The sequence below is a fragment of the Equus asinus genome, chromosome 3, assembly GCF_041296235.1.
Source record: "Equus asinus isolate D_3611 breed Donkey chromosome 3, EquAss-T2T_v2, whole genome shotgun sequence".
NCBI classification, from domain to species: domain Eukaryota; kingdom Metazoa; phylum Chordata; class Mammalia; order Perissodactyla; family Equidae; genus Equus; species Equus asinus.
In genome coordinates, this window is record NC_091792.1 from 102,480,305 (window position 1) to 102,497,115 (window position 16,811).

At 40.2% G+C, this 16,811-nt stretch overlaps 1 protein-coding gene across 2 annotated transcripts in view; it reads right to left on the reverse strand.

Moving 5' to 3' along the window:
* Positions 1-13,968: 13,968 nt before the first annotated feature.
* Positions 13,969-16,811, reverse strand: part of USO1 (USO1 vesicle transport factor) — a 94,420-nt gene continuing 91,577 nt past the window's right edge. For both annotated transcript variants that reach the window (XM_044766153.2, XM_044766152.2), the window contains 2 exons: positions 15,553-15,768; positions 13,969-15,010 (listed from right to left, as the gene is read on the reverse strand). In XM_044766153.2, coding sequence (XP_044622088.2) covers positions 14,921-15,010; positions 15,553-15,768 — 306 coding nt within the window. In that variant the 3' untranslated portion in view covers positions 13,969-14,920. The remainder of the gene's footprint in view (positions 15,011-15,552; positions 15,769-16,811) is intronic.

A 16,811-nucleotide genomic window follows, 5' to 3' on the forward strand; every position in this document is an offset into this window, starting at 1 on the left:
CAAGAATGCTTTCTCTAACTTGGTCTCTCTGTTCCTCTACTTACAGCCAATTCACAGATTGAAAGGGAAACCAGAGAATGCTTTTCACAGGAAGGCAGCCGACTTGCTAGCTCTCTGGCCTTCCAGTGTTTTTGGAATGCCAGATATAATGAGACCCACTGCCAACCCAGTGACATGCATCCAGCTTCAGCCAGTGCCTGTCATTCCTAGACAAAGTCCGTCTACTCTGGCTCCTCCCTTGCTGGGGATCACAGCTCTGAGAGGCCCTGTCCTCGCACCCTCCACCCTGTCCAAGATACCAGAGAGAAATGGAGAGGCCTCTGTACCTGGGAACCTGGGGACCAACGTGGGTACGTCAGCCAGATTTTCCCCGACGGCCCGAGTTCTGACTACACCAGGCCTCCCCACAGCAGGAGCCCTTCACGGCCCCAGCTTCCCCACCTCCTCTGCAACCAAGGAGCCCCGAGGAGATGTGTAAGCTGAAGGGCTCAGTGCCCCCTTCTCTCGGGAGGAGACCCACACCCACAGCTTCCTGTGCTGCTGTCTGGGTGCAGAGAGCAACTTTCAGGGGAGGGGTTCAAAGCTCAGGTGGTCCCAGGCACCTCTGGCTTCAGCCCATGGTCAGCCACCCCTGGTGATGCATCCAGTGAACCTGACTATTTTCATTATGGGATGTACCTCAATCACCAACTCCTCTAGAAATGAGGTTTCTCTACAAAAAAGCTTCGACTCTGAGGCCGTTTCTGTTATCTAAAAATAAAACAGCACAACTTCTAAATCATCTCTCAACTGTTCAAGATTGTTTTTTAAAAAGTCAATTTTAGGCAAATTGGGAAGCCATAAGAATTTTCCACCTGTTGCCCTGTCCTGTATTTTTTTTCCCATTTTTTCCTGCACTGGGGATTGGAATCTCCTATTCTTAAATTATGGCTATCAAGACTGAAAAATTCCGATGCTGGTCATTTACACTTTGAATTCCTGCAGTCCTCTTCAGACTGTTGAGATAATCCTGATGTCATTGGTTTCCCACACTTGGGCTGTGGCTTCCAGAGTGACAGAGATAGCCCAGATTGTAACAAACAGGATAATTCTAAATCAGAAAATTTAAATAAAAAAAGTCCCTCAGAAAGGGACTGTCCTAGCAGAAAAATTTTAAAAATACACCAGTTTTCTTCACAGTGAAATCAAATAGATTCTCCCCTTCAAGTGGAAATAGCTTCGTCGACAAAGTGTCTTTAGCGAGTGAATTGCTAGAGATGATCGTGGAAGAGCGAGCGCAAATCGGAAACTAAAATTCTAGCCAAGCAGGCAGGTGCCTGTTATTGAAAAGCTTCAGCAACTACCCAATTTGATCAGTACAACTGATAGAGATTCAGTCAAAGCTTTTAGTGGTGTCTTGTGTGCAGTAAAAGAAATGAAGAACTTAGAGCTGACTCAAAAGGAGGAAGCTGACTGACTTAATGAAACAGAAGTTGATCTACCCTTAAAGTTGAAACTATCCTGTTTAGACAAAGTTGAAAGGACAAAGCATATGACGTGATAGGAACCTGTCTATGAACTGGTTGCACAAATCTTGAAATTGGAAGAAGAATGATGTTAAGCATAGCAAAAGAGATTATTTGGTTATTAAAGCTTAATATATGATCAAGTGGCATTTTGTGGACTTAGTGGAGTGGTGTGCTGGTGAATGTTTAACAACTGGCTCTCTGGGGGATAAAGTCCTGATTGTAGTTTTTGCCATGACATCACTAAACATGGGGTTGGGAAGAGTTGTGCAGAAGCACACCACTATACAGTGTTTCCTTGAAACAGATAGATAGAATAGGCATAAATATCCTCAAGACCGTGGGTAATATTAAAATATAGTAAAATAATTAGGAAGTGATGAGTTTTGAGTATTCATTACTTGTGCTTTTTTTTCTTTCTTCCTTTCTTTTTCTTTTTGGTGAGGAAGATTGGCCCTGAGCTAACAATCTTCCTCTTTTTACATGAGGAAGATTGTTGCTGAGCTAACATTTGTAGTAATCTTCTTCTATTTTGTATGTAGGACACTGCCATAGCATGGCTCAATGAGCAATGTGTAGATCTGTGCCTGGTATCTGAACCCATGAACCCTGGGCCACTGAAGCAGAGCGCAAACTCAACCACTACACCACTGGGCCAGCCCTTATTACCTGTGCTTTAAATACAGTTTATTTAATTCTAAGTTTAGATAATTCAGTTTTTAATAATGGCCGCATTTAAAAACCAGCTCACAAAATTCCTAAAATATTAACAACCAGCTCCAGCACACCACTCGGAATGAAGATTAAATCAGAAGACAAAAAGCAGACACAGGGAAATCTTGCAGTACCAGAATGAGTATATTACTGTATTTCTGGACATAGCACAGAAACATTAAGAAAAGTTGTAAAATGAAAGGATAAATTGAAAACCTGGTGATCACAACTGTAACGTACCACAGGGACATTTCTACCCTGTGGGAAAGCATGTATATTGATAAAGAATCCAGAAGAGAAAGGAAAAGGAAATAGACAGATGGGGCTGTCATCACCAAAGCATATGCTAGAACAGGATGAAGAAATAGGAGAAAAGGAAGAAAAACATGCAACTGGGAGAAAACAGAGCAACCTGGGGGATTTATCTGGCCCCTCTCTGGTTTGGAATAATTCCTTGTACTTTAGAGTCTTAGACATCATAAAAGCTCTTGTAGTAAGAAACAAAATTTAGAAATGTAAGTTAACTCACTTGCTTTATAGACTTGCTGACTTTTAAGAGTTTTGAGAGGAGAAAATTTAAAAGCCATAGGGACAGGAGTGAGGGAAACAAATTACTTTTTTCTTACACTGTAATCTTCTACTCAGAAAAATGGGTTAGCATTTGAAGGGGATCAGAATATGCCACCCCCAAATATGCTGCTTTGGTGTAAGGATTATTTTGAGCTGAAGGCAACTGAGAATCAACAACTATAAGAAGAGTTCTCTGCCTTCCCCTTGTTTGCTAAAAGCAGAGCATAGACTTCCCTTTGTGAAGCTGTCTCCCCACCGCACCAGGAAGAGAAGAGCCCTCTTAGCATCAGACACTGAGAGTCAACCCTGAGACGAGTTTACAGAAACAGACTTTATTAAAATAACCCTTGTCTTCCATTAGTTCTCCCACAAATTTCCTAGTCACTTCTCCACAATTTATTGTCCTTTGAACCCCAAATCCCCTTCTCTCTCAAAGGTAACTCAGTAGCTTTCCAAGCTTGCCTAAAGGCTTCCCTGTGCTTACTTGATGGCAGATGCACAGCCTATTGCTAATATCCATTCTCTTTCCATGGCAGATATCACTAATTGAGCAGGATATGTTTCCCACTGAGCAAAATGTGGTCTCACAATCTCAACTCAGTGTACCAAGTTGTCATAAAACGTGAAACCTACTTGCCAATTCTGGCCAAGGCAAGCCATCAAAAAGACCTTGAATAAGTGAAGATTGCTAAAAAATAAAAATGGAAGAAAAACTTCATGTGGTTATAAGAAATACACAGAAATCATCTAATCTACCACTGCAGAAAGTAATCAGCTGCTTAAAGCTAAACTTATGGCTTCGGGACTTCAAAACCAAAAGCTGCTGCTGCACTGATAGCAAAAAACTTCATCTAATATCCAAGGGCTTGGAAAAGATCCTAATGGTGGTTTTATCTCCATTTAAGGCAATTAGATAAGCAGGCCATTAACTGTAGGCTCAGCTTCTGTGTTTGTGCCCAACAGGAAACATTTGTATTTCAAGCCTTTAAAAAAAATTACCATCATTTAGACATAGTCGATAGATAATTGGTGAAGCCAGTGCAGTAATAAATGCTGAACAGGTAAACTTGCCTCATCTGTAATTCCTTAATAACAGAGACGGAGTTCAGTGTGCAGATATCCACAATGCAACAATCTTCTATCTCTTTCTAATACCCTTCTGACAGTAAGTACAACTTTTTATTCATGTAGATTTACTGTTGTCGCACAATTTGATATTTTAATTTAATCAGTTTGGGAAATTTTAATTATACAAAGTAGGAAGGATAGAAAATAGAGGGCAGGGGCCGGCCCCATGGCTGAGTGGTTAAGTTCGCACGCTCTGCTGTGGTGGCCCAGGGTTTCTCTGGTTCAGATCCTGGATGCGGACATGGCACCACTCATCAGGCCATGCTGAGGTGGCATCCCACATGCTACAACTAGAAGGAGCCACAACTAAAATATGCAACTGTGTACTAGGGGGATTTGGGGAGAAAAACCGGAAAAAAAAAGAAGGAAAACAGAGGGCAAAACCCAAAACTTTCAAGCTTTTTTAAAATGCAAAGAATGATAATCAGATTAGTTGCATGAGGACTCCATTGTTAGGTAATAGACAGTGGTAAAATTTTCAAAGACAGTGAAGACAATGGGTCTATTTTCATCCAAGAGCCCACAAATCACCTCTAAAAATGCTTTCAAATCAATTTGAACAAAGGCAACCTCCTTTCTGAAAGAAAACAAGAAAAAGAAAAAAAAGCCCATTTGGGCATCCAAATTATCACAGGAACATAGGCATTATCACACTAATATAAAGCAAATGAAAGTCAGAAAGAATGGGCGGAAGGGCTGTCCTCCAGTCCCTATCTCATTCCCTCCCCACCTCCACAGCCCGTGGGTTCACACCCTCCCGATTTAAGAAGCTGAAAAAGAATACACATTCCTGGAGTGGAGAATTGGCCCATCTTGGGTCAAGAGTGCAACGCTTAGTCCAATCAACTATAGCCAAGACAGAAGCATTTAGAAAAGGAAAGATAAGGTTTACTTACACAGAGTGCAAGGGAACAGGCTTCCCAAATCAAAACAAAAACAAAAACAAAACATGCAGGTATTTAAAGGAAAAGAAACTCACATTACCAAGGTTATGACTGCCACATTAGTCTGCTCGTGGTGGGAAAACAGCAGCTCTCCCACGTGATTATAATTTTCACAAAGGTTATGACATGTCTTTAGACATCAGCAGAGCAAAAATCAGGGATAGATAAGATTATGTGGATTACGGCGTCTAGGAAATGGTCAAGCCCTTATTGTTTTGGAGATGAGAACCAGTCAGGGTGACTCCAGCCTTTTTGGTTGAGCTCAGGGTACAAAGCTTTGCTCGTCCTGAATTTGATCTGTAAAGTGCTCAATCCCCCTGGAAGCAAGACGAAGTGTCAGCTTTTGCTTCTACAATTCGCAATCCACGCGTACAGCAGCCCACTCCACCTAAGGGAGGCAGATATAGGGCTGCTCTGAACTGGACAGACTTCCAGAAGAAAATGTTTACTGCTGCCTGGACATGCTAAGGCTGGTTAAGCCTAATTACAGAGCCGTAGAAGTCTACACTGCGGATTCCTAAGCCTTCACATTTGACCAGTACTTTATATAGAGCACTTTCATGCCTATTCATAGAGTCAACCCTCAAAACTCTGTGAAAAAAGAATACTAGTTAAAACTTATTCAGCACTTCCCGTATGTGCCATCCAGTCATTGAGCATTTACTAGGTGCTGGGGACTGTTCTAACGTATTCACATATATTAACTATTAATTCACTTAGTTCCCATAACATGCCTATGGACACAAGGTATGATTACTATCCTTATTTTACTGGTAATGCAACGGAAGCACACAGGGGTTGGGTAATTTGTCCAAAGTCACATAGCTTGAAAGTGGTGCAGTTGGAATCTGATCCCAAGTAGGCCAGCTCTGGAGTCTATGCTTTTAACTACTGTCCTACACAGCCTCTCCAGAAATGAGCGCTATTCCAATTTTACAGATGAAGAAATAATCAGTTCGAGAAATTAAGTAACTTGCTCAAGGTCACTAACAGAAGGATAAAGCTGAGATTTTAAATCAAGTCTTTTGATTTCAAGCCAGGTTCCTTTCAATAATAACATAGCAGCAGCAGTAACAACAGTTGACAATTACATACAGCTAACTACGTCCCATGCACTGTTAGAAACACTTAACATACATTAACTAATTTAATCCACAGCTCTATAGCATAGATACTATCGTTATTCCCATTTTACAGAGGAGGAAATTGAGGCACAGAGAGGTTAAATAACTTGCCCAAGGCCACACAGCTGGGAAATGGCAGAGTCAGGATTCAAACTCAGGCAGTCTGTCTCCAGAACCTAGACTCTTAACCATGACTTTACACTGCCTCTCCGTGCTCTACAATTGTCTTCTTCAGCAGGATCAGTAAGGGAAAGAAGGAAGGACACATTTACTGGTTACACTTTTATATACCGTGATTGCTAAAATCACTGCCCTTCCCTGTCAGGTCTGTCCTTGTGGAAAGATGATGCTTTGCATTGACATTAATTTGGCCTTGACTGACTTTGGTCATTGAAATGTGAATGGAAGTGATGCCACTTCTAAGCAGAAGTTCTAAGAGCCACTGCTGTCTCTTTCCCCTCTGCCACGAGACCTGCCTGTCCCAGACAGAAGCTGCTTCTTCAGAGTTGGTCTGGGAATGAAGATTTGGAGCAAAGCCACAGCCGACATACCAAGGATATGAACACAAACAAGAAGTACCCTTGGGTGTTGGGTGTTGTAAGCTATTGAAATTTGGGAGTCATCTGTTTCCATAGCATAACTCTGCCTAAGCAGACTTATGTGTATGTACTGAATATTTCATCTTCACAATAATCCTATTGGGTAGGTATAGTTAGCTCTAGGAAGAAACTAAGATTCACAGAGTTTCAGTCACATGCTCAGTGGTATGGACTGAATGTTTGTATCCCCCTAAATTCAGATATTGAAGCCCTAACCCCCAGTGTGATGGTATTTGGAGATGGGGCCTTTGGGAGGTAATTAGAGTTAGATGCAGTCCTGAGGGTGGGGCCCCCAGATGGGATTAGTGCCCTTATAAGAAGAGACACACCAGAGAGCTTCTCTCTCTCTGTCTCCACGTGCACATAAAGAAGAGGTTATGTGGAGCACACAGCAAGATGGCAGGTCTACAAGCCAAGAGAAGAGGCCCCAGAAGAAAGCCTACCTTTCTATCACCTTGATCTTGGACTTCCCAGCTTCTAGAACTGAGAAATAAAATTCTGTTTAAGCCACCCAGTCCACGGTATTTTATCACGGTAGCCTGAGTGAACTAAAACACTCAGAAATTTAAAAGTGTAGGGGGAAGGGTTTGGACTGAGGTCTGCCTACTCTTCCCACTACTTCAAGTATCACATCCATTTGCTCATCTACATTAAATTTGTAGGGTAAATGGGAAAACAAATCGACATCGGTGCTCACCAGTTATGGAACACAATGTTTCTAACGAGCTCAGTCTGCAGATGAATCACTGATTGCTATGAACCAACGAGTGGAAAGTAAACTGTTTAGGAAGACACTGATGTAATGTAAATGTAATGAACTTTCCACTAATCTTCAGACACTGCTAATTTTACAGAGCTTTAAACATGGTAGGCAATCACAAAAAATATGTTAAATGGAAACTACTTGGTAAGACAGCATTCAGAATATTTTTAAAACCATAAAATGTGCATTTCATATAAATCTGAAAATTATATTACAAATTGGGAAGATTGGTCACTTTGGTGCTTGGGTTATGTATGTAGTCTGTGATATAATTCGTGTCTAACATGAAAGAGTAGGACTTTTCGACACCAATCACTCTGTCTCAGCAAACAGCTATGGAGAACTAAGAAAAGGTTCTATTTTATCCTGTGCCTATGCCTTCTGTACACATGGTGGTGAGGGGAGCATTCCATATTTTCCTGGGTTGCCCTGTGAGAGGCAAGTGTTCCTGTGGTGTGGCACCAGGGAATGGACTGCCTCCAGCCACGTGTTGGGGAGGGACCCGTCCCAGGGTCAAGAGATTGACAGTTGCCATGACCATCTCTTGGAGCGGGACTCAGGGATCTTATTACCCCTGCCTCATTGGATTGCCTACTCAGTATCCCTCCACTAATGGCCCCTTACCCCTATCTTTCCATCTTAGCATGAACTTAATTTTGTTCAAATATTGCCCAACCCCACAAAGCTGTGTGCTCTAAGAGATGCTGCCCAGTCACTCACCACACCCCACGGGTCAAAGGCAATCAGTCAAGGCAATCACTGTGGTCTTACTTCCTTTGATGGTAATTGGTTTGCCAGTAAATGGGTCTGTGAGCCAATTCTGGCCACGAGACTGGAAGATACAAATTGAGTTAAAGATTGGAATACCAGTCCTTCTTCAAACACCATTCTGCCCCACATCAGCAGTAGTCACAGGTTTTGATTGTCAATCAATCTTGTAAGCTACAATAGACTTTATTCTAATACTTCATTTTTCAATTTTAGGAATACAAGACAGGAATACTGAGTGCACAGTACCTTCAGGCCATCAGGAGGCTCTGGGCCTACCCACATACACAGCTTCTTGGCCCCCATTACCCACCTGGGTCATGTATAGCTGCTAAGGAAGTTCAAGGTGCATGGGTTGACTTGATTGGTTTCTCACCAGTTGTCTATCTGGGTGCCACCTTACTGCTCTCCACATGCAGGTGCAGTTCCACAGATTGGAGATTTCACAGCAAACAAGGCAGATAGCTTCCAGCAAAAAGCCTTTCTCTCCAGCTTAACATGGTAATTGACAAGGAAACAGTGCTGTGAGAAGGCAGATCCAAGGTCACTTTCCCAGGTAGGCCTAAATGTCTTTGGCAACTCAGGCCTGATGTTAACCCTTATTCACAGGAAATTGGCTGGGAGCTTTAAGGAAAGGTTTCCAGGCCCTTAAAGGACACAGAAGATAAAGTCTCATTCCTCTGGACATCCTGAAGTTGATGCTTGGAACTACATTTTCCTGGTCCATTTAGTTTCTCAAGCTCCACTCTAAGACATCTATCTTCACAATTTCTCCACTCTCCTCAAAACTCTTCCCCAGTTCTTACTTTCAAATAATATCTTGCTTCTTATTTAACTGAGAAAATAGAAGTAGTAAGAGAGTACTTCTACATCCCCTTCACCACACACCAAACGATTTCCTTCTTTATCCGTACTCTCCACCTCTCCTCTTGTTACCATGGATACCTTGTCTACGCTCCACTCTAAGGCCAGCCCCTCAACCTGTGCTTTAGCTCATTCCCCACTCATCCATCCAAGAACATCACTTTAGCAACTGTAAACCCTCCTATTCTCAAGTTGACTATTCCCATCAGTGTATAGTCGTAGTATTTCCTACTTTAAAAATGTCTCTTACTTGACTTCACATCCTAGTCCAGCTATGGCCCATTTCTCTACTCCTCATTATAGCAAACATCTCAAAGGAGGTTTCTGTCTGTTGTCTTCAATTCTTCTAGTCTTACTTTTCTGAATTGAATGTAACTTGTAATGCAAGTGATCTTAAATGTTACTAATTCATAAACTCAATAAATTTTTTCCATTGAATATTGATAGTTACTATGACTCAAAATTATTAAATGGGGAGAAAGAGTACTTCAGTGTGAGAAATCCATCACTGAAATAGCAACATATTGGCTTACCTTTCAAATACGACCAAACAGATTAAAGAAATCCTCATGTTCAAACTTGAAGAAGTTGTTACTTCTTTGAACCTAATAACTATATATTTTCCCCATAACTGGTTTATTTACTTGCCCTGATACGGGAGGATTTGATTATGATTCAAGACAAATTAAAATATTATCTTTGCAACTCAAGTATATGCTTTGTCATTCTTTTGAACACTAGATGCTTAAGTATTTATCAACAAGAAAAATACTAATTATGCGAGATTAGAAAATTTAAAAGTTATTCAGACATGTGATGTATTAAATGAGGTAATTTACAATGCTTAAAATCTTACTACCTTTATTACATGTTTATTATATATCTTTATTAGCTATCTAATAGCTGCTTTAATAAGCAATCTCATCTGTCTGTGTTATAATTTCTCTTTAAAATACAAACTTGAAATTTTATGATGCTTTCCCAGGCACGAGCATGCTGAATTGTGGCAATAACCTGGTGAGGTCAGTAGGGTAGAAACATTCTTCCTTTTTTTTTTTTTTTTAGAGATGGAAAAGATAAAATGCTTGTGATAAAAATTAGGATATGAAAAGAAGATCCTGAAATCTTGCAGCAATCCAGAGGAATCTCCCAAGTCGAAACTGAAACAGATGTAGCAGTCCAAAAGTACACCTACACAAATACAGAATGGCTTCACAACCGCACCTGTGGAAAACAAGCCAGCCAAGGCGTCTGCAACGTTATACCGTCTCCTAAAAAGCTAACAAAATCTTGGAGTGAATTGAAAATACGACGTTTTTGTGCTTACCCAGCATTTACTGAGCATTGCACCAGCCTCGCTTTATATGGAGTAAGCAGCTGTCAGACAAGGAAACTATTCAGGACATAGAGGTGATTGCTCTTTCCATCAACTTGGGCACCACATACATTTTTATCCAAGGAACCACTAAGGAACACTTGAAGGAGCATGGAAGATTGCCTGGAGAGTAGACTCAGGGGATATATGTTTGCTGTTTAAGACTGCCTGACCGTGAAGGACTCAACTATGATCAATGAATAGGCCCACAGGAAAACTGATTTCATCCCAATATATAAAGGCAGAAATCTGTAATGGTAAAAATGACCAAAATTGGAAAGGAGATATGAGAAAGGAAAAAAAAGAGGTATATGTACCATACCATGGGGATGAGATATTTATTGCTGCATAATATTATCCCAAAACTCAGTGGCTTAAAACAACACTCACTTATCACCTCCCAGCCTCTGGGTTAGGATCCAGGCATAGCTTTGCTGGGTCCTCTGCCCAAGGTCTCTTACAAGGCTGCTAGCAAGGTGTCAGCCAGGGCTGCAGTCATCTCAAGGTTCCACTAGGGCAGGAACCACTTCCAAGCTTGCATAGTGGTTTTTGGACAGGATTAAGTTCTTTCTGTGCTGCTGGACCGAGGGCCTCAACTCCTAGCGAACTGTTGGTTGAAGGGTGCCTTCAGTTCCTTGCCACGTGGCCCTCTCCACCAGAGAAGTACTTGAAAGAGCTAGGGAAAGACTATCAGCAAATTGAAAGAAAATGGACAGATATGAGACCTCCTGAGGGGTTAAATTGTAGCAAGATAAATGAAAAAAGCTTTTTCAAACTAAAACTAGTCACAATTGCTTAGAGTGGACATGGAAAAAACCTACGTCTAGACAAAATGAGCTAATTTGCAAGAAGGGAAACCACATTTTAAGATAGACGTGTGTCATGCCTTACTGTTTTCCCCTCTGACTTAATTTTTATTTTGAAAAGTTATAGAAAATCCTGGTTTCTGAGTTGTAGACATAGAAAAATTCTAAGAATACCTTCTCTTTAGAGTTTCTGGTAGGGAAACAAGTCTCTAATCCACAAAAGGAGCAATTTGATAAAATAACTTGTGTTAAAAAAGAACCCTTTCAAATGACAGAATGTAACTGTTAACAAATACTTTCTTCAGATACTATCTTCTATTTGGTTAGCAAGGCAGAGTTCTCAAAAAACAGGTTTAATTAGGTTCATTAGTAAAGAACTAGTCTGCATCAACAAAATGCTTCGTTAAAGCAGGTTCAAAAAGAATTGTTTTCATTTTCCAAAAATGTAGTAAGAAATCAGTTTAAAGGTCATAGCTTTCTCAGTTTTCCCCTTAATTCCAAGGTGCAAATTTGCTCCAGAGTAAAGATTATTTCACTGTTCATTGAACAATTATGGTTCCTTCCCCACCACTGAACTGCCTAAAGGCTCAGTTCCTGGCTGTCTGCTTCCCATACTCACTCCCTGTAAGAACTTAGCCTGCTGGATGGACTTAAATGCCATCTATCTACTATTTTTTCTACCCCTAATGAGCTCCAAATTTCTATATCCATCTGCCTACTGACCATACCTACTTGTACAAATGCCTCTACTCAGGTCTCAGATTTAGCAAGCCTAAAAACACAACTCTAGCTCACCCCCAAACCTGCCTCTCTCACCATCTTCGACGCAGCAAACGGCACTCCCTTTCCCCAGGAGTTACTCCTCTTGCTCCCCTACTCCCCAGACGCAAGCAATTCAAGCCCTCTCAGGTCTACCCGTAAAACACATCCCCAATTCTGCCACTTCGGGCACCTCCACCTCTACAATGTACTCGGAACTACAACTGCTTTTGCTTAGATGATGGCAATAGCCTCCTACCTAGTCCCCTGGCTCTCTCTCAGCCTCCTCCAGATAGATAATTCCCGACATAGCAGAGAGAATAATGCATGAAATAGGAATCATATCTAATCACTCCTCTGGCTTCCCATCAAACTCAGAATAAAATGCAAACTCCTTTCCAGAAGCTACATAGCACTTGACATTGTCCTATGTACTTGTTCACTGTCCTTCACTCCTCCAGTATGTAAGTTATACGGGGACAGGACTTATTCTGGTCTTATTCACCACTTTATCCCCAGTGCCTATAACAGTACCCGGCACATCATACACTCAATAAACATTCACTGAATTAGTCAATGAATTTTGCTGTTACAGTCAAGATTTTTGTTACAATGAGCACTATGAGGCCCTTACCTGGCTGCAACAAAACTCAAACTTAAGGGTTTGATTTTCAACCAGCATAATTTCAGACTAGTAACTTAAAGCTTTAAACGTAAGCTGTTATTTTACCAAACCCTTCATAGTAACTTTGGGTGATTATCCTTTTCTTTCAGAGGTACTAGAGGTGGAAACCATACATGAATAAAACTTCAAATCAGAAGGACAAATATGTTTTTGCTTTATGATGATTGCTCCATTGTTGTAGCTCTCAATATGTGGAAACAGCCCTTAATGACAGGGCTGACAAATGAGCGGAGGGAAGAGCATGTGCAAAAGCAAAGTGAGTGAAAAAGCAGGATATACGCTGTACTAGCAAGTATCTTGGTATGGCTCTAAAATATACTTGAAGGGAGATAAAGCTAGAGAGCAGCAGAACACAGACTCTTATCCACCTGGCTAAGGCCTGCAAACAGTAGGCACCTACAATCTCTTTTGCTCATATTTGCACTTTAGAAGGCTTACTGTGGTGAACATGGAGATGGCAGAAGGGTCAGGTGGGGAGGCGACCACCAGACTGGAGGCAGAGAGACCAGCTGAGGCAGCTCCAGAAGCAATCCAGGCAAAAAACTACGGCTATGGTTAGGAAGATGGTTCTTTGGGCTCCAGGCTGGAATGTGCAGCTACAAGGCCTCCTCGTGTATTCTTCCAGGCCAGCCTGAGTGACTGAGTTTTGGCAAACCATCACTGATTTTGCAGATGTTTCCTTCTGAAGATCTGTGGTTTTCCATCATCTACGGAAGTCTTAATCTTACTCCTGACCCATTTTTCTTCATCCTTATAACACTAGCCTGAAATGAAGTCATTCACCAGTTGTTCATTACGTGGTGAACTTTAGGAAGACTTCACAGTCTGAGCTCGTCCAGTGACAGTCATGTGGTTCTCTGACGGCAAGTGCCACCTCGGAATGGTGGTGCAGTGGTGGGAAGATGCAGGGGTGCCGTGTGGCATTCACAGGTGCTCTGTAACACACAGCCATCTCCCTTTTCAAGATACGTGAGGACACTTCTCCTCTTTCAAAAGTTTGTGCCCCTAGTGGACTGTTCAAACTATTCCTGAAGCTAACCGGCAGATGAAATACATTATCCCCAACTCTTGTGTCTGGCCTTTAATAAACCTACTTCTTTTAATGGAAATCATTGCTAAGAACTTCAATGCTCAGTTTAGAAACATCCAAACCCTTCTCTAACCACTGCTTCTGCTCCAATTGGCCGCCTCCAATCTTCTGGAATCTTAATCATTAGTTTTGAATGATAAGATTGCTTTTAATATTCAGTTACTGTAATGTACTTTTAGTAAGAGAACTCCTCCACCACTTCCACTTGCCTCATCTTTTATTAAGAATAAAGTACTTTTTTCAAAATCTTAAAAAAAGGAAACATGACCAGGGATTAAGTGAACATAATATCTATTTTTATTACGAAAACATTAAATTTTGACAGACTGCTTCATTTGCTTTTTAAAAATCTACTATCTGACTTAAACGTATTCAGCAAAAATGCCAATAAATTATATAAATCATAGTTTGGGTCTTTTTAAAACTAGGAACATAATATGTTTTACGATACTCAATACTAAATCTGAGTTGTATGAGCTGTTAACTTGTAATTTGTTTTAATGTTTACCTTAAAATAAAACCAGAACCAACCACATGCTAAATTCACTGTTGCAAAAGTTTCTCAGGAACAGCCTCATCCTGACTGTATGTCAGTATCTTTCCGTTTCCTCACTGAGGTACCGAATGCAGCCATATCAGGCATCAAGGCACTCACTCTAAACTGCCCTACCCTGCACATCTTAGGAGTCACACTGAATGGAGGGCTGATGATGTATATTACCCCCAGCCCATGCCACCTTGCCTTTAAATAAATCCATTTCTTTAAAAGAAAATCATTAGCTAAGAATTCTAATACTGAATTTAGAAACGATGATTCCAATACACATTAAATCAAATGTGTTAGTACTTAAAGCCACAAATTCTGACAAGTGAAAATAACAGACACATACAGAACTTATGTAAACAACCAAGGAACTAAGGCAAATAGCACTGCCACCACATGCCTTAAAATGGTATATTTTTGGTGTCTGAAGCTATTTGCAAATTATATTTGGGGACAGTTCAGGAGAATTTCAATAAAAGATGTGTGTTCTACATAAAGTTAGAGTTTCAGGGTTTCCAATAGGGGTGGCATCATTTACAAAATACATCAATAGTCTTATTAGTGAATGTTTTCCACTTGATTTCGAAATCTTTATTTTCTGTGGAGGCAAACCAAAGCACTGTCTTAAGACTTCATCTTCAAAGTTACCACATAATCTCTATCATGCCTAGAGATTTTAAAGCTAGATATCATCCTGGTCCTTTCCATCATCTTCATTTTCCTCATCCTCATCATCCTGGTCTCCGGATTCAAGCTCATCCTCTTCTTCAACCTAAAGGGAAAATATACATTTAACACTATGAAGATTTGTTCACTTCACATTCAACACATGGCGATATACACTCTGTTGATAAATTCTTTATTCCAGTAATTATAAGCCATCTGATTTCCTTGATTTAATGCTCAAGGTTCCCTCTCATTTTTAATATGAGATGAGCTATATAGGTTAACTTGCTCACGGATAGTTATACCTCTCTGCACACAAACCTGAACCAAACATGGCAAAAGAGAATGGCACATTTGGATGGTGAGAGTAATCGATCATCATAGGAGCAATCAAATTAATTCACTTTCTAGGTTTAAAGCCCAAAAGAGAACAGTTAACATAGCTGGAAACTGTGCCTAATCCACGTTGTAAGTCAATTCACTGAACACCGTGAAAGCAGTGTAGACAATATCACATTCATGCACCTACACATCTATGCCTGTAATATAGATACATAGGCATAACATTTCCAGGCCACAGTACAAATTTTAAGAATATATTATAAAGAAACATAATATAAACCATGTTTGGAAACATTTCAATCTTACTGGATGACCAAGTTCCTTGAGTTTATTCGTTAGTGCAAGTATTTTCTGATCCTGATCAGCCAACAACACCAAGAGATCATCTTGTTCTTTCTTAGAATCTGTAATGTCCACCTGGAGCTTGTTTCTCTCATTTTGTAAAATGGCAATGGTACTGTTAGATGAATTCAGCTGCTCTTTAATAGCCGTTCTTTCCTCAGACAGAGCTTTAATTTCATTCTAGGAAAAAAAAGGTGAAAATCACTAATCTAAAATTAGTATTTACTTTCCTAGACTTTTTAACAAATGTGTTCTTTCTATGACAAATCACTGTACTTATTCAATATGAGGAGTTTTGGGCTGGGGGCCTGGATGGGAGGTTTAAAATACAAACACACATACACACGTACGCACACACATCCAGTAACATAAGAATTTATGTTAGGCTACCTAACCAAGATGGTTATATAGACATCCAAAAAATAGTTTTAATTAGCTATTCCTCAAAATATCCTAAGAGATAATACCATTTCAGGTAATGAGAGGAATAAATAAAGACACAAAACATTTTACAGCAGAAGCCTAGTTAGTGACAAAATTAGAACTCAATTAAAAAACATTTTTTTATCCTAACTTCATACATAGAATTACATGGGAAAGAAAAATACTTCAAATAAAATCCATGGCTTAACAATAAAATAATCTGAATTCTCAACAAAATATTAGCAAACTGAATACAATACATTAAAAGGATCATCCACCACAACCAAGTGGGATTTAGTCCAGGGAGGCAAGGATGGTTCAACACCCGCAAATCAATCAATGTGATACGCCACACTAACAAATTAAGGGGTAAAAATCATACAATTATCTCAATAGAGGCAGAAAAAGCATTTGACAAGATTCAACACCCATTTATGATAAAAATTCTCAATGAAATGGGTATAAAAGGAAAGTACTTCAACATAATAAAGGCTATAAATGACAAACCCAAAGCTAACATCATACTCAACAGTCAAAAACTAAAAGCTTTTCCTCTAAGATCAGGAACAAGACAAGGATGCCCACTCTTGCTACTTTTATTGAACACAGTACTGGAAGTCCTAGCCAGACTGACCAAGCCAGTCCAAAACCAGGCAGGAAAAAGAAATAAAATGCATCCTAACTGGAAAGGAAGAAGTAAAACTGTCACTATTTGTAGATTACATGATTTTATAGACAGTCACATGTTGTTTAACGATGAGGATACGTTCTGAGAAATGCATCATTAGGTGATTTCAGCA